The following is a 25398-nucleotide window of genomic DNA, read 5'->3' as shown; positions in this document are numbered from 1 at the left end:
GATAATTTCATATACATGCTCAGCCCTCTGACTCATCCACTGCACTGCAGACTGTGTGTTTGTCTGAAAGCAACGGCAGCAGGTGAGAGACTTCATGTCTCTCACAAAATGTCTAAAGCAGGATCCAGCTCGTTGCTGCAGCCTCGTGGAAAGTGTTCTGTCACATTTTCAATCACTTTGAGCCAGCTGTTACTGCGCCTTTAAATGATCCGTAATATTGTAACATACCCTCTTTCCATAAATAAAAGTTTTTAAATTTCCTCTTTGACCTTAAACTCCAGTTTCTGTTGGAATCGGGCTGGACAGTGCTTCCTATCTGAACTTGAGACCGCAAAGCCTATTTATACTCACGTCTGTATGTGGAAGTAGGTCGAACAGTGGAAGTGAGTACACCACTGTGTAATACGAGTTAAATATCAAATGATTTAATATTGCATCACTTTGCAGTGACCTCATTACTTCTGAATAAGGAGGGAATAAGCAGATTTCCACCTCTGTGAAGCTGCATAAGGGCACACCACGAGGTTTGGTTCTGGGGCCATTTGTCTTTGTTGTAATAATAATAATAATAATAATAATAATAATAATGATGATTATGATAATAATGGTGATAATAATAGTTTCCTTTAAAAGAACCTTCTGTCAGAAAAATCGTATTCTTTAAGAGATGAATGTCTCTTGAGAGCTGTAATCACAAACAGAAACACCACAGAGAGAAATTGTCTTGGCTGCCTTTTAAAATGTTTAAACTGACCTCACAGCCAAAGCTTATTTCACTTTTCTAGACGTGCAGACATGCTGCCAACACAAAGCTGAGCTTCTACACTGATGATAATGTGTTTTTCCAAAGAGAACAAGTGAAGCTTTGGTCCATCTATTGTGTGTGGTGTAGCATGATGAAGAACAAATAAAAATCTGGCCTCCTCCTAAGGTTTAGAACTTTGTTAATGTGATACCGTTGTGTTCAGGCTCAGGATATTCTCGTTCTTCTCCTGCAGCTGGGCCGCGCTCACAATCTGCGTCCTGAGGATGAGGACTTCCTCCTTGCGAGCATCCAACTCCTCATTGGCTGATTTAAGCTGGCTCAGCAGCAGGTTGTAGCTGTCCTGTAGCTCATTAGATGAGCTGTTCTGCGAGGCTCGCTCAGCGACCGTCTTCCTCAGCTCATTCAGGTCGTTCTTCAGTTTCTTGTTCTCCGATTCCAGCTCTTGCCTCTGCAGAGATACAAAGTTCACCGTTTAAGTTTTAGACGTTGATTTGTTACACATCAGCTTCGTTTGAAAGAAGAAGTAGTCCTGATGCCATGAAATGGCATTAGAAGTTTTGTACCTTGAGATTATTGTAGGCCAGATCGGCTGTCTCCTGCTCAGAGGTGGAGAGCCTTGACTCAGAGCCCTAAAATGAAGGAAGCACAAAGAAAAAAATCACAACCCGATTCATTTCCTGCAGATAAAAACTCAGAGGAAACAGCTGAGCCCCTCTGGTAAATCCTTGCTCAGTCACCTTTCGCTTGGCCAGCTCTTCCATCTTCTCCACAGTGAGCTGCAGTTTCCTCCTCTCCTGCTCCAGCTCTCGGACTCTCTTCTGCAGCTTCATGAATAGACTAATATCCATAGCGGCCTTGTCTATACCCATCTCCTGTAAACCAGCATGATCAGAGCCAGCATTTAACACATCTCTGAACACTGAATCAGCCAATTGTACTCTTCATGAGGTGACTCAGATTTAAAACCAATGTTTTTTTCTTTTGTTCAGATCACATCAGCTTAAATCAGAGGTGTCCAACTCCAGGCCTCGAGGGCCGGTGTCCTGCAGGTTTTAGATGTGTCCTTGATACAGCACAGCTGATTTAAATGGCTAAATTACCTCCTCAACATGTCTTGAAGTTCTCCAGAGTTCTGGTAATGAACTAACTAATCTTTTGTTTTTCCTTCTAATTTTTCTATGTAACTTTGTACTGTCCACTTTCTGCTGTAACAAAACAAATTTCCCACGTGTGGGACTAATAAAGGTTATCTTATCTTATCTTAATCATGTGATGCAGGTGTGTTGACCCAGGGTGATATCTAAAACCTGCAGGACACCGGCCCTCGAGGCCTGGAGTTTGACACCCCTGGCTTAAATGAATAAATGAATATACTGCAGCAAAACATTTGTTCAAACTTGCATGCACTTCTGGAGAATCTATAATCACACTTTACCCACATCATTACTGATTTAAATCCTGAACGCCCTCTATTTTTCCATCTCTGACTCTTTGCTTGTGTATTTTGACGCATGCTCTGTGCAGATAAAGTTCAAACTGACTCACGTCCACCAACTGAATGGAGTCCTCAGTGTCTCCAATCTCTGAGGTGGAGACAGATGGGTAATTAGAGTCCGACTCCAGGCTGCTCTGATTGGACGGGTTCCTCCTGTGGCCAGGCTGGAACTGCAGGATGACAGGAGGAAGAACGTCACCACAGATGTACTAAAGTTACTGATATATAGACTGAAAGTCTAGGAAGAAAACCTAGAATAAACCATACAATTTTTGAAAACCTCAGAAGTTCTCAGATAAAAATACTCATTTAACTTTTGTAAGGAAGGGAAATAGCTTCATTTTTCAAGACTCTACAAATCACAGACTCCTCCAACAAACAGCAGTAAGGGCTGTAGGTTTTTCTGTAGTGTTTAAGTCTGTTTCAGCTCTAACTTTTCCCGATGCCTTCACCATTCTAGTGCCAACAGTTTTCTTACTGATAGATCAGACTGCAAAGAACGCTGATTAGTTTATCCACTGCATCTGTGCAGGGATCAACCTTACAGTGTTATCATTGCAATTTAATACTTTTACTTAACAAAACCATTTTTTTCTTTTCATAATGGAAGAGGTCCAACAATTTGCAGGGAAAAAAAAGATATTTTACCTTCTCCTAATTCAGAACTCTAAATCAGAGAATGCCTAAAGGACTGCACCATGACCTGGAGTTCATTGTTGCCCTCCAAATATAAATTTCAGTGTGTGAGTGTGTTTGTGATGACGTCTCTCTGAGGTCAGGAGGTCACCTTGTTGAGCGACATCTCCTCTTTCAGGTTGTCATATCGCTGCTCCAGCCTGGAGAACTCTTTGAGGAGGTTCTGGTAGCGCTCCCTCTCCTTATCCAGCTCCGACTGCAGAGACATACTGCTCACTTCCTCTGAAACACACACACATCCATCAATGAACAGCAGCTTTCAGTAAGTAAAGCTGTAAACTCTTCACAGCCTGCTTCACTTCAGAAGAAGCTGAAAAAAGTTCCCAAACATGAAGGTGTTAAACTCACATCGATGATTAAGTTCTGAACTGTAACTGAATGTTCTAATTGTGCTTGCTTTAAGTTCCATAAAAGACACACTTACACACTTTTTCCATTTAAAACCACGAAGGAAAAGTCCATCACAAGGACACAGGTCTGTTTGCTTGAGCTGTTGCTGAGCTGAAGAGCTTCCTGTGGTTTCAGCTGTAATCGCTTGTAATCGTTTGTTTTCACTCGGGTAAAAACAAACAAAAATAAATAACTAAGTAGATTTGATGCGTCTCCAGTCTGGTTTGTTTTTCCTGCACTGCTCATTGCCACCGGTGCAGCAATTCATCAGCACAGACGGCAGGTGAACTTTCAGGTACACAGACATTTACCTGCTGCTGATTGGCTGAATGAATTCATTTAGTGAAAGTATGAATGTAAATAAACTGTGCAGACTGTGTGTGTGTGTGTGTGTGTGTGTGTGTGTGTGTGTGTGTGTGTGTGTGTGTGTGTGTGTGTGTGTGTGTGTGTGTGTGTGTGTTCGCACTTATGCATCCTTGTGAAGACCAAAAATGTGTCTGTTACTATACTTGTGGTGCCCAAACTCCAGGCCCGACGAGTTTGAAGGCATTTTTGAGGCTCAAAATGTAGGGAAAGAATTATGTCAATTAGATGTCCTCACTAAGACATACAAGGCAAGTTGTGTGTGTATTCTAGTCATCGGTGCTTTAGTCTCCGATAAATTTTTTGATTTTATTCTGCTTCCAGTCTGCCTTTCTGACTGAATTCACCTTCGTTCCTACTTCCTGTTTCTGTTGGCCATTGAGAACCAGGTCTGCAGGAAGGCATCAATAAATCATTGTTCTCAGTTTAAAGACAGTCACAGAGGAAAAGTCACTCACTCAGTCTGACTCGTGTTTCCTGTTTCAGACAGAGAGACTCTTGTGCAAGTGTGACGCTTGCACGTATGCTCGCACACATCTTTAATCCAGGTGTGTTTTCCAGGTAACTTACCTTCTGTGCTCTTTGAGTGCTGCAGGATCCGTCGGTTCATTTCCTCCTTCTCGCTCTTCAGCAGGGAGTTTTCTCTCTCCAGCTCATCCACCCTCTGAACCACACACAAAAACAAAGAGTGATTAACACACACACACACACACACACACACACACACACACACACACACACACACACACACACACACACACACACACACACACACACACACACACACACACACACACACACACACACACACACACACACACACACACACACACACACACACACACACACACACACACACACACACACACACACGTCGCTGTGTGCCAGTTTTAAACGGTAACACTGAATCAGTTTTAACACCTCTGATGAGTCAAAGCTGGAACTGCGAGCACATTAAAATCCCACAGAGGAAACTTTTCTGCAAGGAATACTTTTACTTTTAGTACTTGAAGTAATATTTTCTGATTATATTCACATAATTTGACTTTCACTGCAGGACTTTTACTTGGATGTGAGTCTAAGTCTCGGACGTGAGTCTAAGAAGCTTCTTCAGTTCAGAACTGAAGAAGCTTCTCGGATGAGAGGTGAAACGTCTTCAAGCAACTTAAAGAAGTCCAGACGCTTTTCTTTCCAAGCTCCTTAGACTACGATGACCTGGATGACTGAGAACCTTCACAGACACCTTGGATGTGAGTATTTTTACTGTGTAGTATGAGCACTTTTACTGCAACAAAGCCTCTGAATAGCCTGACAGGACGTGTGCTGTGTCTGTCTGTCTCCCTCGCCCACCTGTGTGAGGTCCATCTTCTCGTTGATATGCTCCTCCTCCATCTTGTTCCTCAGGGCGTGCGCCTCCTCCAGCTCCTTCCTCAAGTGCTCCAGCTCCTCCTCCAGCGACCTCACCTGGCCTCCATCCTCCTGCTGACTGCGCAGCAGCTCCAGCTGCTTCTGCAGCTTGTTCACTTCCGAGCCCAGCGAGGTGTTTACCGTCTGTAGCTGCTCGTTCTGAGTACGGAGCTCTTTGGACTGAAGCAGAGACACCGGTGAGCAGGTGAAGCAGCAGTGAGATTATCATGTAGATCACAGCCTTTGATACAAAGTGATGTGCACTGGCCCAATACTTCATCATAACTCATATTTATTGTCGCTAATCAACGACTTAGACCTGGATCGTTATATCTTATTCATCAACATGTTTGGTGCACGCAGGAGCTCACACGTGATGATTTGTAAAGGATTATAGTAGAAAAACAAAAATAATTGTATTTAACAGACTTTTCTCCGGTGTGCTGATTTTAGATTAAATTATTTTATGAAATAAGATCTTTACCCAAAATAACTCCAGTGATAACTTCACTGTAATCATATGAATCTGCTTCTGTTATTCTTTTTGTATACTGCTAAAACATGATTCAGAGCATCTGACATCAGTCCGCATGATTGTTCACAGACAAAAACATTTTTTAAAAGCGTTTTAAACCAGTATCACTGCACAGGAGAGGACGTGAGTGGAAGCATTATGTTTGAGTTGTTTAGAGAAACGCTGTCTGTGTGTAGTCACATAAACATAACATCATAGATCTACTCTGATCTATTTGTTTAATTAAACAAGTGCAGTTTGTGAACCTTACTTGTTCACAACACTTACTTGTCACTAGGGGGAGACATGTGGTACTCTGATGTACTCTCCACTGAAGACACTTAACAGATCTTAGAGGAAGCTGGTGTTGAGGGGGACGGTCCAAAGTGTTATAAATGACCTACTATAGTACCTACTTACCTACTATTGTATCATCAATACACATTTCTGTTTCTCTGCTCTACTCTAACGCTTCACTCCGACAAGCTAAAATAAAAGAACCCTTCTTCACCCCACGTTCACATTATTACAGCAGCAGCGTGGACACAAACTCCTGAAGCTGCTGCTCAACTAAAATTTAGAAGACTGAATATTATCAAATTAGACGACCTTCATTTGAATAAATTACGTTATGTTTTATTGTGTGTTATGTTTTATTGTGCTTTCAGAATAAAAGCATGCTTTTATTCTGAAGGGTGGCATACCTGGTCGTCCATTTTCCTCTGCAGCTGAACGATCTTGTTCTCCATGCCCGTGTTGAGCTTCTTCAGGTGCTCGGCAGAGCGAGCTTCGATCTTCAGCTGCTTCAGCTGCCGTTTGGCGTGCATGCGTCTGAAGGCGCATTGGATGGTGATGGCAGCGTTGCGTGCTCGTCTGAACTTCTTCCTCTGCATCCAGCCGCGGACATTCTTCTGGATGATCATCGCCTTGTGATGCAGCAGGAACTGTAGAAGTAGAAGAAGAGGTGGTCATGGTTGGAGGACTAACGGCACGCACAGACAGACAGACACACAAATTCATTTAATCAGAGCGTCCGCCTGACCACATTCCTCCTTTAACTTTGTTTCCAGTTTAATGAGACATCACAAATTGAGCCGAGTCTTCCCAAAGAATCGGCTTTAACACTCATAAAGTTCATACAGACTAAAGAACAAGTCAGAAAGTCCAACGATTACACAACAAGCACATACATTTATGAACACATGTCCCATTAAGGGGCTTCCTGTAAAGAGGAACTTCTCTCTCATCCACAGCTGCTTCATGAGGCACTTAAAAGCTGCACGTTTAATACTTAACACCCATCTTTGGGAAAAACAAACCAAACAAAAAAAAAAACAAACTCTGCATTTGTTATCAGCAAATGCAGAGTTTTAACAGTAGTGCACAGATTGTGATTTTTTTTCTTCATTTGCAGCCAAATGTGAGTCAAAGCATTCAAACTACCGTAAGTGAAATCCAGGAGAATGAATGTACGAGCAGACATACATATTTCTGCTCACGGCTTCATGAAAACTTCAGTAAAGTTACATTCAGTGTTTAATGCAGCCGTTTTTATTTTATGCAGATTTCTGTCTCTATGCTTGTTCATTTTTTTAACACAGTTTTGTCGTTGCTAACACCGAGCAGTAATGCCGGCTGTACCTCTTGGTAAATCCTGCGGGTGAACATCCCTTTGGCGTACGCCTGGATGGTGACCACGGCACGTCTCACTCTCAGAAACTCGCGCCTCTCTCTCACCATGCGGTACTGCTTCTGACAGATGATGGCCGCTCGTGTCTGACGCAGGAACTCTGCGTACCTGCAGGAAGAACATTCATTAACATCACTACGTGATACGCTGCAATGTGACCTTAAACATGGCGGCTGTGAAGTGTCACTTTCTGACTGGCTGACACAAAGAACTGGAAAATAAAGAAGCATGGATTAATTTGATCTTTACACAGTGAATTAAAACTGTTTAATTCCTAGATGATCATTAATTATGTCGGCTGATTGATGATCAGCTCATTTTCCAAATCAGCCTCTTTATTGGATCCCTCACAGAGTTCCTGGTGTGGGTAAAGGCTCACCTGCGGGCCATGTATCCTCGGCCGTATCTCTGCAGAGTGATGGCCATCTTGCGGATCTTGCGGTATCGGATCCTCTGCAACCAGCCTCGGACCGTCTTCTGGATCTTGATGCAGGCCGAGCGGAACTTGTCGGTCCGGAGCTTCTCCAGGTACGCCACCTGACCCGCTCGGAAGAAGATCTTTGTCTTTCCAAACTGGAACATGTCGGGCTCCTGAAAGACGGATTTAAACAAGGGTGATTAAATCAGAATAATTACCACATAAATAAATGTGTGAAACGTGTAAAAGCACAGACATGAAAGAATCCCTCTACATGACATCCAGACACAAGTTTAATGACATTTTCTTTAAAGTGGACCTTCTAAAAGGTTGGTGTGCAAAATGTGAATAAAAGTTTCAACTGAAAAAAATTATCAAGCATCAAATCAGAAAGTTTGTTTCACACAGACTCATTTTTATTTAACGAGGCTCCTCGTTCCTCCCTGAGGTCAATCTGAACCCGTTCGAGGACACGGTGCACAGCGTGCAGAGATACGCAAACAGCTCTTTAGGAATCACCTTGTTGAGGCAAAAATACTAATTCTATATCCAACTGTGGGGTTTTGGGGGCATTTTTCATAGATTCTGAAACAAATGGTGCATTTTTGTGACCGGCTGTCAGAAATAAAGAGCCTAAAGACAAAATTTAAATGTAAAATGTAAATTTGTGTGGACACAACACTGGTTCATCCCTTGAGTCAGGGGCTGGTTTATGTTTGAATCATTCATAGGTCAGAGTTGAGAGTTAAATGGTCAGGCGCGAGGACCGGACTGAGAATGAAAAGACCTTCAGAAAGTCTGGACAAATATTGTTTTGCACGTCACTGAGCTTTAATGAAAGCGGTGTGTATGCTGCTGTGTTTCCCACCTTGATCAGCGTCTCCAGCAGGTTTTTACACACCAGCTTCTTGTCTGCTGTCGTCATGTCGGATTTCTTCATCAGGACTCGATACCTGTTGAAGAAATCTGGGTACGTCCACCTGGAGGAGTGACACACGACACATGCGGGCATCAGTTCTGTGAACTTTGTGATTTCACTTCATGTCGTGTTGGTTAAACTGTCAAAAACATGAGTTCTGTTTCTCGTTCACATGACTGGTTATTAGATTTCAGATCATTATGGCGGCACAGACTTCTCCACCCTCTGAGGCCTCGAGGAAACGGAGCAGATAGACAAGCTGCTGGATTTTCCTGCCGCTCTGACCATGAAGGTTAAACCAGGTGAGGGGTCACATGATTGAATGCCAGCTGGCAGCAGAGCTGGACTCACCTGGATGGATACCCGGCCGCGCTGATCCGGATCGTCTCCAGGACTCCACAGGCTCGGAGCTGCTGCACCGCTCGCCGCGAGTCAAACCTGCGAAACCAGAAACGGGTCAAAACCCCCAAAACAGAACGATTTAAAGTCTCGCAGCCCGAACTCTTCCTCTCACCTCATCCTCTTCATCAGGACGACAGCGGCTGCAGAGTCAGCTCACAGCAGACTGAGCGAGTTGGTCAGCTGAGAGCCGAGTGGGACTCAGACATGTGACTGAGGCGCTTTATTTAATTTACCCACGCTGACACAGAGCGGTTTGTGCTGAGCAGCATCAGCAGACACAAACACGACGACCGCTCCCAGAGAACACTCAAAGAATCATCTCATCAATCTTCAAATCCACAAAAACTGAACTTAGCTGAAAATGTTCACAGAAATGTGATTCTTTTCAGAAATAAACACGGCTGTTTGTAATCGGTCTGAAAATGAATCCTGTCATTACTCAAATATACACCGACATCGACACAGCACACAAAAGACACTATTTAAAGTTTAAGTGGAGAGGATTAACAGAAACTACTGCTACTACTTCTTCATCATCATCATCATCATCATCATCATCATCATCATCATCATCATCATCTACTATTACTACCACTATATCTACTAATACTAATAACAACCTTTTGATGTAAACTATGCAGCATTAAGTTTGTGGTATGCTTTGAACTGATGGATATCTTTAAAGTAAATTTGCAAGTTTATTGTGAGGCACACGTGTTGTTCCTGGTGTGTTGTGACTTGCAGGAAAAAGCGCTTTAGGGGGAATCCCTTTGGTGTAAAAATTCAGCACCGCTGCCCGCTGTGACAGCCGTTAGCGAAACATTTATTTTTGAGGTGAGCTGTTGTGGAAGAATGCGGCTCGCCGCGTTTGGAGGGAGAGGAGCAGGTTGGTTACTGGTTTGATTCAGGCTGGTTTTTTTTGTTTTTTTGCTTGAATAAGAATTTAGTTGGAAGGGGATCCTGTTCGAGCAAGTCGATGTTCTCACGCCCATGCAGAACCTGTTCGTCATGACCTCTGTGATATCAGACCTGCTCGTCCTGTTGGGCTGTGCGACAATGAACTCGTCAGCATTTTGAACTGACTCAGCATTACAACCTCGGATCACTTCCTTTGATTCAAATAGAAAATGAGACTGAGTGAGCTGACTCACGAGAAGGCCTCTTTGAAGTCGTTGGGTTTGATGCAGCGCACGTAGTGAGGAGTCGTAGCGTTCAGGGTGTCCATGAGCAGATGCAGAGACGTCCGGAACTAAAAAACACAGAAACGTGTGAGAACCGCAGCAGGAAGCACCACGATGCTCCTGAAAGTCCTGCAGAGCTCACCTGATGTCCCACCGTCTTCCTGTGCTCTTTGTTCGGAGCTTTGGGAACGGTCTTCAGTGCTCGGACGTTCACTCTGGCGGACTTGGCGGGGACCACGTCGTCTTTGTCGCTAAACAGGTCGGCGACAAGCTGAAACTGAGGGGAAGAAAAAAAAAAAAAAAAGGAGGTCAAAGAAATGCGACGTGCAGAATCTTAAGATTCGATTTCACCGGTTCATCAGAAACAAGCAAATTGAATTCCTGCTAAACCAAGAAACCCAGACAAAGGTCAAAGAAACCAGCAGGAAGGACAAAATGATTATTTATCATCACAAATGACAAAAATGTACAAAACGTGCAGCTTAAACAGATGAAGCAGAGCTGGAGTCTCTGATCTCACAGAAAGAAAACTGCATTCAGGACAATAAAGTTATAGAGAGGTTATTAAAAACCCCTCCGGTTGTGTTCACCCCCACCCCAAGGGTGGGTCAATGGGACATTCAGTGGGTTGTTCAGTAGGTCACAAAAGTGTGTCTTTCATTTTGTCATTCAGTGGCCCATTCAGGGGGTGGATTCCCATTCATTTTCTATGGCGGTCACTTTTGACCGGGATCACCACAGATGTGACAAAGTTAATTAAAACACTCAAAATTCAGTGAAAGAGATGCTCATCACTTTTATATGTTCAAGTGCACAGTGTGGAGGATGTCATAAGGCCTCGAGGCAATCGGATGTAAAACACAATATTTATGAGGTTTTTTATTTGACCCGAACACGACAGATGGGGACTGCAATGTGTTTTTTAACCAAGCATCTGGAATGAACACTTCAGCACTTCAGAGGTTTCGAAATCTGGAGCAAAGGGTGCTGCTGTGATGGCAACGTCTTTTTTTTTTTTCCCTTTTCTTTTTTATGCACACAAATTCAAATTTAAAGACACAGACAAACACACATCTTTAACACTGCAGCTCTGAGGATGGATGGTACTCAGCTGTCCATAAAACAGGAGCTTTATTTTGAAAGGACAGGAGGTGAATGGGGATGCACTTGAGTCCTGGTTCTGGTTCGTACCTGGCTGGCCTTCAGGATGTTGATCTGCTCCTCGTAGACGGTGTCTCTGTTCTTTTCCAGGAAGCCGTCACACTGATACTCCACCTGCAGAGAGGGCAAGCTGTGTGTCAACCATCAGATGAAGATGAGCAGCTGGACTCAGACTGTAAGCTCACATACAAACACAGCTTCTGTGTTTTCTACTGCAAATCTAAATATTTCTTAGTGATCATGTTTAAGGCTTTATTGAGTCATTCTAAGCTTGACTGTAAGTGTGAAAGGAGACCTGTCATTTATTTTAAAATACATTTCTCCAGGTCACCTTTTAAATCAGATAGTCTTGCCTTCATAATTCTAGATCTGTCCAAGTGATATAAATATGAAACTATTCGATGTTTTTATTATGTGATAAACAGCTGGACCACAGCCTGAGGAGGCTGTTTAAGGAATCCGAGTTCCTGTGAAGTGAAACCCTGAGGACATGAGAAGGACTATTTTTAATACCCTCTGCAGGGGGTGAACGTCCTCACTCGGCTTTAAACTGTCAGTGGAGACACAAACAGTGTGTGTTTCCACATCTCTGCCTTCAGATGATCACTTTCATTCATTTCTACTCCCAGACTCTAGAAACTTTAAAGCTGACCTATTCTGCTTATTTTCAGCTCGGTGTTTTTCGCTCTCGCTGACATCCTGTGAAGTTCTGTAAAACCAGTAAAAAGATCGGGTTTCCTCTGAGAGTACAGTGTTTGGATACTGAAACTCTGAACCTCATCAAACAGCTGGTGGAGGAGTCCTCAGCTCACCTTATCAGCGAAGTGTATGATAATGAAGGAGATGTTGGACATGCGAGGTTTCTGGAAGTGAACGCTGCTGGAGTGCTTATTGTAGAGCTTCTGGGCCCAGTTCTGATCCGTCCCCTTTGGCACCTGAAACACAAACATATTACACAACAGCTCATGGAGGAGATCTATTCAGGCTACCTGAACGCTGAATAACATTTGTTTCCTCCTCCTGTGCTGTCCCACATCATCATAACTTCAAAGACAGAGAGAGGATGAATAAATCATCAGCTCTGATCTGAGAGATTTACACCAGATAAACACACGGATCAGCAACAGAGAGGGAAATGCAAGAAAGTGCAGCACTCAGCAGAGTTTCAGACACGCCAGCAGCTTGGGAGAACTGGAGCAGACATGAACCCTATTTCATCACAACCTTAAGAGTCAGGGCGCCAAGGATCATCAAAATCTAAATATTACAGGAAAGTTCTCCATCTTACATTTTCCACAAAACCCATTAAAAAGGTCTAAGTGTTTGCAATCACTCAAAAAAATAGGAAAGAATAAGATTACAAGAGGCTGTCTCACATGTGTGGAAATACGTTGTTTTAGTGACAGTTGAGCTCAAACTTTCAATCTAAACAAAGCATATTTGATACATGAAACTAAGTTTCAGCTTCCAGGACACAAAAACGAAGCCAACACTGACGCCAAAAACTGCACATCCTCCAGTGTCCACTTGAGGCTCCAAAAGTGAGCAGAAATCAACAGTTTTGATCTCTATAACTTATTTTTTCTCCTTCATAACAACTTTACAGAGAGATGGATGGGTGGTAATGGTTGGTTCATTAATATCTCACCTGTTTAAAGTTTGCATTATTAAACAGGTGACTGCAGTCATTAGCAGTCTGTTAGGCTTCACCTCAGCTAAGTAGTCTCTGAACTGGACCCTCTGGACTGTTTTTGTGCTGTTGGAGAGTTTTTGAAGAAGTTTTAACCCTTTATCACTCTAGCATAAATGGTAACAGAGTTAGGGTGACTTAACTCATTATTCACCTGCCTAAACAGAACACTGCTGCCAGACTTCTGACCAAACCAAAGTTTTCTCACGTCACTGCTACTCGTCCGGCTCCACTGACTCCCCATCCACTCCAAAGTACACTTCAAGATCTTGGTTCTCACTTATAGGGCTCTGAATGGTCAAGCACCAGCATACAGGTGTAAAAGTTATTTGATGTATGTCCAGGCAGGTCTCTAAGGTCATGTGACCAAAGCCTGCTGGTCGTGCCATGTACAAGGCTGAAAACTGAAAGCGACAGAGCTCAACAGCAGCACCTGAGCAGGACTCTGGAAGTCTCTCCCCTTTAGTTTGAGTCTGCAGACTCTGTTGAGCTTGTTAAATAGCAACTAAAATCTCATCTTTTTAAAATTGCTTTTAATGAACCATTTCAGTCTACTGATTTTTAGTTTTCCTCTTTACAGTACTTTGTGATCAATATTTTGAATAAATAAAGTTTTACTTACCTAATGTGTTACTTAACAGTCGGAGCATTTTGTTATTATTTTGGGCCATTTGATTAATTAAACTAGATCTCAGTAAATAAACCACACCTGTCTTTGGGTGCTAAACAAAAAAAAATGTTGCATTTTTTTTATTCAGCACCCAAAGACAGTTTGAGGGTTTTCCTTGATTCCATGCTTTAGTAGAGTCAAAACATCACTTTTTCGTTCTTTTGTGTTTTATTGGATTTGGAGAAAAGAACTATTTTTGTGATTTTGACATTAATGTGTGTGACGGTCAGTCTTACTTTACACTCCTCATCCAGCAGGTCCAGGATGCCGAGCCGAGCCTCGATCAGGTCGATACATGGCTGGTTATCAGCAAAATCGATCAGAGTCCAGGGGATCTGCTCTTTCATGTACTCCTCCTGCTCCAGCTTGAACACATGCTGAGGACGTAGGAGGATTACGGTTTGAATCAGTGAAATCCTGAGAGGTGAGGAGATTTACATTAAAGTTCATCAGAAAACTCACAGAGTTGAACTGCTGCTGGAGTTTCTCGTTGGCATAGTTGATGCAGAACTGCTCAAAGCTGTTCACCTCAAACGTCTCAAACCTGCAGAAAAACCACAGAAACCTTCTTATCCAGTCCAACAAAACAAACAACAGCAGGTGAAACAGGTGGTTAGAGGCAGGGCTTCGTACCCGTAGATGTCAAGGACTCCGATGAAGGAGTGCTGCTTGATGGACGTCTGCAGGGAAAGGTTGATGTGCTCTACGATCCAGTCGAACATGCGAGCGTAGATGTGCTTGGCGAGGGCGTCGCGGGCGTTGGTCGCCTGCTTGGTGGACATGGTCTTAACGTATGTCTCGGAGGTGGTGGCAAGCTTCCTGTGGCAGAGCCAGTGCTCCATCTGCTGCAGCTCCACACCCAGTAGTTTGCAGAAGTGCTGCAGGTGGACGTCCTTCCTCTGAAACACGAACAGAGTCTGAGTCAGAGCGCCGATAAAAGCTGAGAAGAGACTGAAAGAAAGGCCGCAGACATACCGAAATGTGGCAGGACTCCCCGTCTCGGTCCGAGCAGATCTCGACGTTCCCCAGATGAAGGATGGACGCGATGACTTTAAAAATGCTGTTCTGACTGCTCTCCTTTATACCTGCAGATCCAAAACATGACTGAAGTGTCTGTTTAAAGGAAGTCACACGCATTTTTTAGGGTCAAATTCAAGCACTTTTTAAGCACGTTGAAGGTCCATTTTCAAGCTTTTCCAGCACATTACCAAAAAAAATGCATGTTCCACTTAGCATCACCTCAGTAAGGCCATGTAAAAATTAAAACAAATCATTTTAGGTGGACTTAAATGTCCTTAGTTCCCCTTTTGTTAAAACATAGAAAAATGCACCACAGACAAAAACTGAAAAAGGAAATGGTGCAATAAGCATATAGTGTACAAACTCAAAAAACACATTTCTTTAAAAAATTAAGATTTGCAAATGTGAACAAATCAACTTCTTAGAGATATTCATCTCCAAGGCCAAATAAGTAAGTCTTCTCATCAGTTATTGATGCTTCTTTCGTGACACAAGAAATAGGAGACAGATGTTTATTTTTTTTAACTAGTTAAGCACCGACACACCCAAAATTTGGGCAAAAGGGAGGAGATCACGTTTAATCGGTTATAACACGAGGTCAGAAATATAAGTGCCGACATGAGTAGTGTCCATAGAAACCTCTGACTCTCAGCTAAAATCTCATATAAACAATTTCTATAAACACCAAATAAAGCAAAGACACCAAACAGTTAAAAGAGCAGTTACGTCACCATGTGGACAAGTAATATCCAAATTTTGATTTATGATTTTCTGGAGTTAAATGTGAACCGAAGCATATTTTCAAAGGTGTTATATGCTATAAAATACTTTTAAAAATTAGGCGAGTCAAAAAAAATCAAATTTTTCTATGTTTGAGTCACATCAACTTTGACATCTGCAGTAATATTTACACCTCTGATGACATCTCACAAGTGTTATTTTGATACCAAGATTGTTTACGCAGAGTTTGTAATTGCAGAGAAATACTCCATTAATTTTGGTCATTTCATTTTCAAGCAGAAAGCTCAGGAAACCCCTGTGGGCCTAACAGGTTAAAGTTAATTCCCAATAAAACCAACTGTAAGTTGTGTAACCACATTACTGTCTGTATTATTGTTAAAGTCATAAATTATCACCTTTAAAGTGTTTGTGCTAAGAACACCAGGCATGGAGAACAGCACTGACGGGAGAGGCTTTGAACAGTTGACATACTCAGGTTAATTCAAAATACAAGACTTTAAATAAATAGATTTTAGGTAGATGCTTGTGCATTCTTAGTCTATCATCTGTGATATTATTAGGTACAATTATAATGTATTGTTCATCTCCATTAAAGAAACAGGCAACCTTAAAGTATGAAATATTAAAACACTTAAATTTGTCTATTGTCTCAGTGGCTGATAGTGCCCCACAGGCCTCAGTGTGAGCTTGTAGCCATTTATGATTTATAAAAATAAACAGATTTTGAATGAAAGCCAGGGAACTTCGGTAGCACAAAAAAGTGGATATTCTTTGTGCCCATATGGATCAGTCCCTCTTATTACTATTATTTCCTTAAGCCTTAAGTTGGCTAGTTAAGTATCGGACTAACGTTTAAAGCTTTTACTTAAGTGAAGTAACTCACATTACTGCTACTACTAAGTAATGTTAGCTAAATTCACAGCATATTCCATAACTAACTGCTATAATAGCGCTGCTGTACTACAGTGCATTTCAATCATTTCTCCAGCAAGTTCAAGCACTTTTAAGCACCACATCTGAAATTCAAGCACTTTTCAAACCTTGAAAAGACAATATTAAAATTCATTTTCAAGGATTTCAAGCACCCATACGAACCCTGAGGCTAACAGCAAATTAAAACATGCTGTTTTCAAATGTTAAGGTGAGCCAATGAAGAGGCTACGAATGGGAGTGAAGGACATGACAGTCAAAGCACAAACACTGGAAGAGTCTGGAAAGTCCATCAGTGACCAGCGGTCGTCTACAAACACATGCCTGAAGAAATCAAAGCTCACCTATCAAAGATGGTGTTTGGGACAGATTCATGACTCTTACCCAGCAGCGTGAAGGCCTCTCTGGTCTTCTTAAAATCTTCAGCGTCATTCACGCCCTCGATGAAAATGTTCTCGCCTAGAGACGTGTACGTGAAATCCTCTGCGCTGGCTGAGAGAGGAGAAGAAGAACTGATCACAAGAAGAAACCGAATATTTACAGGCAGAATAAATACTGACTGAACTCCCACAGCAGTGAGCTGAATCGTGTTAACATGAAGAAGCAGGAAAAGACTTCAACCTTAACTCGAAATAAACACATTTTTTCTTTCAGAGATGAAAAATGATTTTCAGAAGAATAATCCTCAAACGATTTGACCCTGAGGCCGACTTAAAGAAGCTTTGGACTAATACTTTATCACATTTAATAATAATTATCCAACCAAAACACAACTCCCAAACTTTTGACTCACTGAGGGCGAGGTCTCTGAACTCCGGTAAACTGGCAGAGGCGCAGAGCTGGTAGAAGATGTGATAATTCCTCTCGTCCTCAGCCTGAGAAAGAAATGACAGAAACTCTTTACACAGACGAACCAATCAGGTTCAATCAAACATCCTGAGCAAGTCTGTGAGACTGACCTGAAACACGACGCGGGACTTTTCCAGCAGGTAGGTGCGCATGTTGGCACCGATGATGTGGTAATGTCTGTTAAAACCGATCTGGATGTACTTTCCAAAGCGGCTGCTGTTGTCATTGCGAGTGGTTTTTGCGTTTCCAATCGCCTGATGAAAAAAGACAACATCATCCATTGTTCTTTAAAACTGTGCAGCAGCTCCTCCTGCTGCATGGATGCAGTTTGATTCCATGTGAAACAAGTCGCTCATGCACACAGAAAGTTGCATTTAATTTGGCTTAATTTGACTGCCTGCAGCACGCTCCATAGAAGTTTTTGAGGTACAAAGTTGATTTTTCTAGCTGAGATTTTGTCCTCTGCCTCAAAATTAACATTAAGTTGAAAGATTGAAACACCAGAGAAGATTCTCTGGTGAACACCTGCTCAGTACTGGACCTCCAGGATATCATATAAAAAAAAAAAAAAAAAAAAAACTAGAAGGGGTCCAGGGGTGCACACCAAGTCAAGGGAAATGGGCCAATTCACACAAATTTTTAAATCCACGATTCTCTGACTACAGTGTGTTTATAATATGAAACAAGGCTCCGCCCACTCACCTCCATAATGGGGCTAGACGCCAGAACTTTGTCCTCCACGTTGGTGTCGCTGGCCGAGCCGCCCACCGTGGCAAAGAACCGCATGGCGTACTTTGCAGAAACCGTCTTCCCTGCTCCGGATTCTCCGCTCACGATGATCGACTGATTCTTCTCATCTCTGACAAACACCACAGAAGAAGAAAATGAATCAGACCGCCTCTATGGCTACAATGCAGGGCTTCATTTCCTGCTACTAAAGTAACCAGACGCTTGGCATTGAGAGAACGATGAATAATAATAAATAATATTAACTAATGTAAATACTAAATTATTCACTTTTCTGTAGGTTTATCAAAATATTTAAGGTTTTCCTTTTTTCCTTTTTTGTTAAAATATTTAAACTTTAAAAAAAATCAGACTTGTCTTTATAAATATTAAAATTATTTTAATTATTGTTGTTAATAAATTTAAATTTTGAAAATATAAATCTAAAAATGATTAGATTGACAGCATATTTAGAAAATGGCAAAGCACAAATATGTCTACATATATAAATCTCACATTTAAAAATGTAAATCTATAACTCTATGTGAATCCTTCAGGTTTTTTCCAATAAATTTAGTCCAATCACAACAAAGTATTTTTATTGTGCAAACTGGCCAAACACTGAAAGCACAGTTAACTGAGACTGTTGGCATTAAATTACATAGTTACTGGAAGAAATCTTAGAGGATTCAAACAAGCTTAACCATAAACCCCAATCTCATTTTCATTTAGTACAATAAATTATATTTGTGATAAGACATCCACTTACATTAGATAACATGAATATTATCCAATGATTCTGACGAGCACCTTCTCAAGAAGCTCATATGAGAGCTCCTGAAACGGCTGCAAGTCACAAAAATACTTGAAAGTAAATTATAAAATGAAATTATCTGTATCCTTTACTTGTGCTCTTAATTTAAAGGTAGAGACTGTCCCTCTCTCAGACGGTTGTAAAAGTATTGCGAGTATCCCGCTTTCTTAAAATTAATAAATAATTCACTGAGATTCAGCTGAGAGTAGAATCGGCTGAGGTGTTTCACAGCAGCTCTGGAAACACTTTGCAGATGTGAGTTTCACATGGATGTGAGTATTTCAGGGTGTTTCAGCATCTCTGCGATAAACTCAGCAGATACAAGTCGTTTAAAGAGTGTGTTTCCTCCCACGTATCTCACCATGCCACGCTAACCAGCTGCCTCGCACACGCTGCTGAGCAGAGGCGTGACTGTAATTAGACTCCGTCACAGAGAAAGTGGGAGTTTTTCCTCAGCTCTGTAATCATCTTGCTCCTCCAGCAGCAATTCCACAAATGTCACAGAACAGGAAGCACTCGTGCTGACGACCAATAAGAACCCACAGTCTCACCTGGCCATCTGCTTGTAGGCCTCTTCAGCCACAGCGAATATGTGAGGGTCCATGTCGCCCATGTTCTGCCCGCTGTACGCGTTGATCACCTCCTCGCCGTAAATCTGCAGCTGCTCGTACGGGTTGATCGCCACCAGCACGATCCCTGAAGAACGCGCGACATAATATTAAATGAACAAGAATAATCACACGGTGAGTAAAGATATGATGAAAGTGTAAATGCATAAAAAGCAAATAATAAATACAAGTAACTGAAAAGAAAAAAGAACAACTCATTAATTTAAAAAAAACAACAACTATGAAACGCTAATATATATATGAAAAACTATTAAGTCAGTCAACAAATATTGACAATAATTTTTAATGACAATTTAATACAGTTTATAAATAATTAAATAAACAGACAAAATAAGTGTGAAGGTAAAAAAACTGAAGAAATTAAAGAAACTATGTAATATTAAATATAGGTAAAAGGAGAAAATAGGAGATTTACAAAAGTAATATACTAAAAATAGTAAAATTAAATAAATAAACATCTAATAACAAAGCAACACAAATAAATATTTCTATGATATTTCTAATAATCCTGCACTAAGTAACCACAGGAAGCGCTCACTGACCGCAGTACGTGTAGATGGCGTTGGACTCGAGGAATCGCACTCGCAGGTTGTGCAGCACGGCGGGTTCATGCAGGTAGCTGAGCGCCGTGAGGTCATTCTCCCCCACCAGGATGTCGGGGTTACGCAGGAAAGGAAGAGGGTTACTCTTCGGTCCCACGGGGTACTGCAGAGGCTGAAACACAGGATCGATATGCCATCAAGACACAATCGATATGTTGTCACACACACTCAGATTGTCCCACAGACACTGTGAAGCCTGACAGAGGAGGTATCCTTGAAGTCCTGACTCCCTCGGACCCTGCACGGTCTCCTGTTACAGATGTGTCACCCACACATCTGGACAAACATCAACATCTGGACAGAAACCAGAAACTTCGCCTCTGCCTTAAACCATCAATCACTTCATGCTGTGACATGAGGAGGTTTATCAGGACATGAGGTAAAAACGACGTTGATGGAAATTTTAAAAAGTACGTCTGAAAGAAAAACACGACTCTTTTCTGTGGATCTAAGAAACAAATTTAAGATTTAGTGAGATTTTTAAAACACACACCTAAAGAGAAACTCAGTGGAGAGATGCAGCAGAGCTGATGAATACACCTGTGTGCTGTTCTCTCCTGATCAGAAACAACATGCAGTAATGACTCTGATCATGTTTCTGATTAGCTGATCATTCTGGGCTGAAATCTGATAGATTTACTCATTAATCAATCAGTGTATCAGCAGCTTCTTATGGATAAACCACTATGACAGCATCATCTACACAGTGACCTGTAACTGTGCTGTGATCAGTTTGACCCAACATGATTTTTTTACTTGAAAATTTTATAATTTGAAGAAATATTTGTTTCCTTCCCCAAATTTTCCCCTTGTGAAGTTCCAAAATTTACAAAATTAATCATGTAAACTTGTTTTATTTACAAAATGCATTAATCCATACACGCTCCCCTCTGATCAGCAGAGAAGCACACAGTCTGATGTAAACGGGCTGAAGAGCAGCTGAACATTGTGAGGATGCATGAATTTACAAGCAGAAGTGCAGAGTTGTTTTCTGATTCCTGCTGAAAACTCAAACTGGCCGCGGCACATCTGTATCTGTCTGTTACCGTTTCATCCTCGAGTTTTAGCTGAAGGACCGGGTCTCCTTCTTTGTAGTCTTTGACGATCTCTGCAGCCTTCCAAACGTCCTCCGGGTCCGGGATCCAGACCCGAGTGTACTGAAACACATGAAGAAGAAACACTTGAGTGCTAACGTTTCACTGCTCTCGCATCAGCTCTGCAAGAGGGAGGAGACGACTGAACAGAGGCACGTTTAACAGCTTTAAACATGGTGACATGTTTGGGGCAGACAAATGTGAGAACAAGCAGTGTAAATCTTTGACTTAAGCGCTGCCTGTATGTGAGTGCGAAGGATGTGAACCTGCTGAAGGATAAACTCACAGATCCTGAACTCAGAAAAACAAAGTGTTAGAAAAGTGAGAAGATGGCTGAAGGTTAGAGCGTGGCCGCGCCGAGGACGCGCGGCGTGATAACAGGAGTCGTCTTTACTGTCAGTGTGAAGGAGCTTGTCGGGATTATCAGAAGTTCCTCCTGGACTTTTATCTGTTCCTGCAGATTAACACGTTTGTACTTCTGATCAAAGGAATCATTAACTGATTATCAGCTCTGTGGAAATTACAGCAGACGAGCTTTCATCTGAAATAATCCTGCAGAGGCATCATGACAGAGAGAGGAGCTCAGTCACATGATGGCATGAGACACCTGAACATACCTGGGTCTTTTATTAGAAGTAAAATCATTACTATAGAAGAACAGACTCTGGGGACCGTGCTTCACTTTCAGGAGGAAAATGAATTCTCGTCACAGGTTTGGGAGCTCTTGGATGTTTAGTTGTTGGTTTGAAGCAGCTAAGCTTCTCCTCCCTTTGTTCCTGTCAGTGAGCTCCTCCCTGTGATGAGATTCATGATTCACACAGACTTGTAGCAGAACAGGAATCGTAGTGCCTCCCCGTCTTAGGTCTGCTGACTCCTCTGCCTCTGTGTCAGTGGAGCAGAGGTTACAGGTGTCAGCACACCTGAGGTAAAGGTGAAGCAGAGCGTTCTCTCTCTAGACAAAGACCACCGAGCAGAACGACCCAGGTAACCCTGTAAAACCTGAACCATGAAATCAGCACCTGAGCTCTGAAAAACACATGTATTAAAATGTGATAGACGTTGGTGCTACGTTACTCATTGTTCCTGCGATCATAATCTGAGATAAACCAATCTAAATGTTTCCAGATCCAGGCCGATACCTGGGCTTCAGGTAAGCTATGATCCTGAGCGCTGATCTGATATTAACATGAATTCATCTCTCAGAATCAGTCTTCATGTGTAAGACGACATCAGGTCCACTTAAAGCTAGGGATGGGTACCGGTTCTGACATAAACTGTAGTAACCAGACCGAAAAGCAGCGCACATTTCGGTGCTTTTTTTTTTTCCTGAGATGTCATACACTTTGGATTCTAGCCAATCATTTTACCTTTCCAAGGATAGTAGGCGGGCCCAGGTACGTCCGTTCTTTTAGAGCAGAGCTACAGATTAAAAATGCCCAACGCGAAGCAGTCAAAAGTCTGGCTGTACTTCACAGCAAAAGATGCAAACTCAGCAGCCTGCAACAAGTGCTTTAAGCTGATACTGTGCAAAGGAGGTAACACCTCGAATCTGATGAAACACCTGGCGACGCATAGCGTTTTTTTTTAAAGCCGAGAAATGCGCCGTGTTTGATAGCTTGCTGCGAGACCTCACACACATTGTTATCTTTTTACAAATAAAACAGCTAAACATGAGAGGTTTTTGGACAAAGTTTGTGTTTTCCATTGTTTAAGCACCGGTTCCAACCAAAGAAGGTATGTTGTATCAACAGAAAAAGCTAACTTGGTTATCATTTTGCAGAAAAAGAGAGACCGCTAAAAATAAAAACATAAGAGGTTTTTGGACAAAGTTTGTGCTCTCCATTCTTTAAGCACCGGTTTGAGCACCGTTTAAGCACCGGCACCGTTTCAAAAGTACCAGTTTGGCACTGGTATCGGATAAAACCTAAACGAGACCCATCCCTACTTAAAGCTGGATCAGATATAACCAGCACAAATCAGCGTGTGTGTTTATTCAGCACACATCAGGACTGCTGACACAGCACCGGGTCAGCGCTGCTTCTCTGAGTTTGTTTGAAATCTTTTCAGACTTGAACGCAAACCGTGTTCATGACTGAGAAAATGCTGATGCTCACCCGTTTCTCTCCGTCTCTGTTTTGTTTGCATCATTACAGAAACTCTGTGTTTTTTTTAAACTCCATGCAGCTTCAGTCTGTGTGTGTGAGGAGGTGCACCACAGTGAGCCTGAAGGCAGGGAAAGAAAGGCTAAAGTTCCTGTAAGTAACGCAAGATTGTTGGGTTGTTGTATCCTCAGACAGCTGATCAGGGTTAAATCAGCCCACAGCTGCACAGATGTGTTAGTGCTGATCAGACTGATATCAGATACAAACATGATCCTGAGCAGATGTTGTCCCTGTCTGCCTCACTGACCCTCTGAACCCAGTGGACCTGCAGCGTGACCTCCCGATATCATCATTTATGGTTTGTGTTTGTTCCTGTTCTTCATTCATCTGCAGCAATATGGTGTCACTTCCTCCTCTCAACAGACAAACTGAGAAAAATAAAGGAAGAAACATCACAGCATCTGCCTGCATGCTGTTCATTCAAACAATATGAGGTCACTGTGACAGAAACTAATGAGAGCCGAGGACAAACAATCCCGCATTACATCACTGCCTTCAATGCAAACGCACTCCTGTGAACCAGAAGCTCGTTTCCATACAGTTTGCCTGTGTGACAGACAGGAATCACACAAGGTCACATGACCCGAAGCCACTGAAACGCTCATGAGAGCAGCCCGGGAGTTCAGCTCTACTGAAACACAGCATACATTAGCACAGAGAGCACGGAGAGGCCAACAGATGAAAATCTCTGACGCCAGGCAGAAGGCAAATCAGTCCTGATGACATCATGAATATGTACATTACATAATTGAAGCACGCTCTGGTTACTTTCCATAGAAAGAGGGGGAGACGACATGTTCCCAGACAGGACAGGAAATCAACCTCTATCTGTGCTTCCAACACGAGGCCCTGCCTGAAAGTGACCGAGTTAAATTCACTTTACAGGAAATCCTGACACACAGAACGTGTCCCACAGACCTGTGACTGCCAATTGCCATCAAATAAACCTAAAGATTAAAGAAGCTTGATTTCTTGTTTAATCCAAAGCAAAAACGTGGACTTCATCAGGCCTTCGAGTATTTAATGCACATCTCAGATGTTTTTCTAATCTTTATCTAAATGGGACAAAACATCTGGATCTGAAGTGAAGAGCAGAGAGTTTAGGCTTTTACTGGAGTGTTTAAAAAAAAAAAAAAAAGCCACCAATAACAAGATAAGGTAAGATGGTGGTGGGGAGCATGGTGGTTAGCCTTGTAACGAGAAGGCTACTGCTGCCACCTCCTTTTTGCACCCTCTGACAGCTGGGATAGGCTCAAGCCCCCCACACGACATGTTCAAGGTTCCTGTACAGCGAGCTCCAAAGGACGAGATCTGCCGTCTCCTGGCAGATAAACCTGTAACTGTGGATCAGTCCATGTTCACAGCATGAAGCACACTGCAGGTGCACGTGTGGAGAGTAACATGCAGGAAGTTCTGTGGCCCAACGTTTTCTCCCCACACTGGAGAGCCATCTTGGGGTTAAATCACATCACAAAAATGATTATTATGAGAAGCAGCAGATTTGTATAAGAGCTAACAGTTCTCACTGCTGTGATTTCAAAGCCAGCAGCAGCACTGTCCTCCCATCCTGGAGCTCTGATCTTCATCCGTGTGGCAACAGGCAAGTAAACTGTGCTTCAAAGAGCCAGAACCAGCACAAAAACGCAAATTCAGGCTTTTTCAGCTCTCCATAAACAAAAACAGTTTCTCCTGTTCAGCGTCACCACATGCTTTTCGAACCGGAATACTATTACACACCATTTAAAGCCTCCTGAGACTGGGCAGGTTAACATTTCAACTGAAATCAAAACCTCAATTGGAGAAAAACACCAAGGCATCATGTTTCATTACAATGCTGCTATTTTAATGTGAAGTGGTCCCATTGTGCTCGTGCTCCAGTTCTTTATTCTTGGACTCTACTAAATGAGATTTTCATGAGTCACAGTTCAAAATATCTGATACTGATCGATGGAGCAGCCCGTCAGGTCATCTTCAGTCTGAAACAAACTGTCTCTGCTGCTTAAACACAGAAGGTTTGAACAGCAAATGGGAGGAGCTTCTATCCCTTCTCTATGACAGCATCCAGATCC

At 42.3% G+C, this 25398-nt stretch overlaps 1 protein-coding gene across 3 annotated transcripts in view; it reads right to left on the bottom strand.

The window, feature by feature from the left end:
* myo5b (myosin VB) overlaps positions 1-25398 on the bottom strand; it is a 47977-nt gene that overhangs the window by 10983 nt on the left and 11596 nt on the right. For all 3 annotated transcript variants that reach the window (XM_039615261.1, XM_039615262.1, XM_031741066.2), the window contains exons 2-28: positions 21120-21230; positions 20014-20185; positions 19394-19538; positions 18005-18161; positions 17413-17556; positions 17247-17328; positions 16838-16945; positions 14738-14847; positions 14396-14661; positions 14225-14306; positions 13999-14139; positions 12215-12337; positions 11433-11516; positions 10384-10518; positions 10212-10309; positions 9010-9096; positions 8608-8719; positions 7701-7912; positions 7273-7429; positions 6336-6575; positions 5061-5297; positions 4281-4374; positions 3049-3179; positions 2312-2431; positions 1504-1638; positions 1330-1395; positions 957-1214 (exon numbers count right to left, since the gene is read on the bottom strand). In XM_039615261.1, coding sequence (XP_039471195.1) covers positions 957-1214; positions 1330-1395; positions 1504-1638; positions 2312-2431; positions 3049-3179; positions 4281-4374; positions 5061-5297; positions 6336-6575; positions 7273-7429; positions 7701-7912; positions 8608-8719; positions 9010-9096; positions 10212-10309; positions 10384-10518; positions 11433-11516; positions 12215-12337; positions 13999-14139; positions 14225-14306; positions 14396-14661; positions 14738-14847; positions 16838-16945; positions 17247-17328; positions 17413-17556; positions 18005-18161; positions 19394-19538; positions 20014-20185; positions 21120-21230 — 3807 coding nt within the window. The remainder of the gene's footprint in view (positions 1-956; positions 1215-1329; positions 1396-1503; positions 1639-2311; positions 2432-3048; positions 3180-4280; positions 4375-5060; positions 5298-6335; positions 6576-7272; positions 7430-7700; positions 7913-8607; positions 8720-9009; positions 9097-10211; positions 10310-10383; positions 10519-11432; positions 11517-12214; positions 12338-13998; positions 14140-14224; positions 14307-14395; positions 14662-14737; positions 14848-16837; positions 16946-17246; positions 17329-17412; positions 17557-18004; positions 18162-19393; positions 19539-20013; positions 20186-21119; positions 21231-25398) is intronic.

The sequence above is a fragment of the Oreochromis aureus genome, linkage group 7 (genome assembly GCF_013358895.1).
Source record: "Oreochromis aureus strain Israel breed Guangdong linkage group 7, ZZ_aureus, whole genome shotgun sequence".
NCBI classification, from domain to species: Eukaryota; Metazoa; Chordata; class Actinopteri; order Cichliformes; family Cichlidae; genus Oreochromis; species Oreochromis aureus.
Note: the sequence above shows the minus strand (reverse complement) of the source record. Positions and strands in the feature narration are given on the sequence as shown.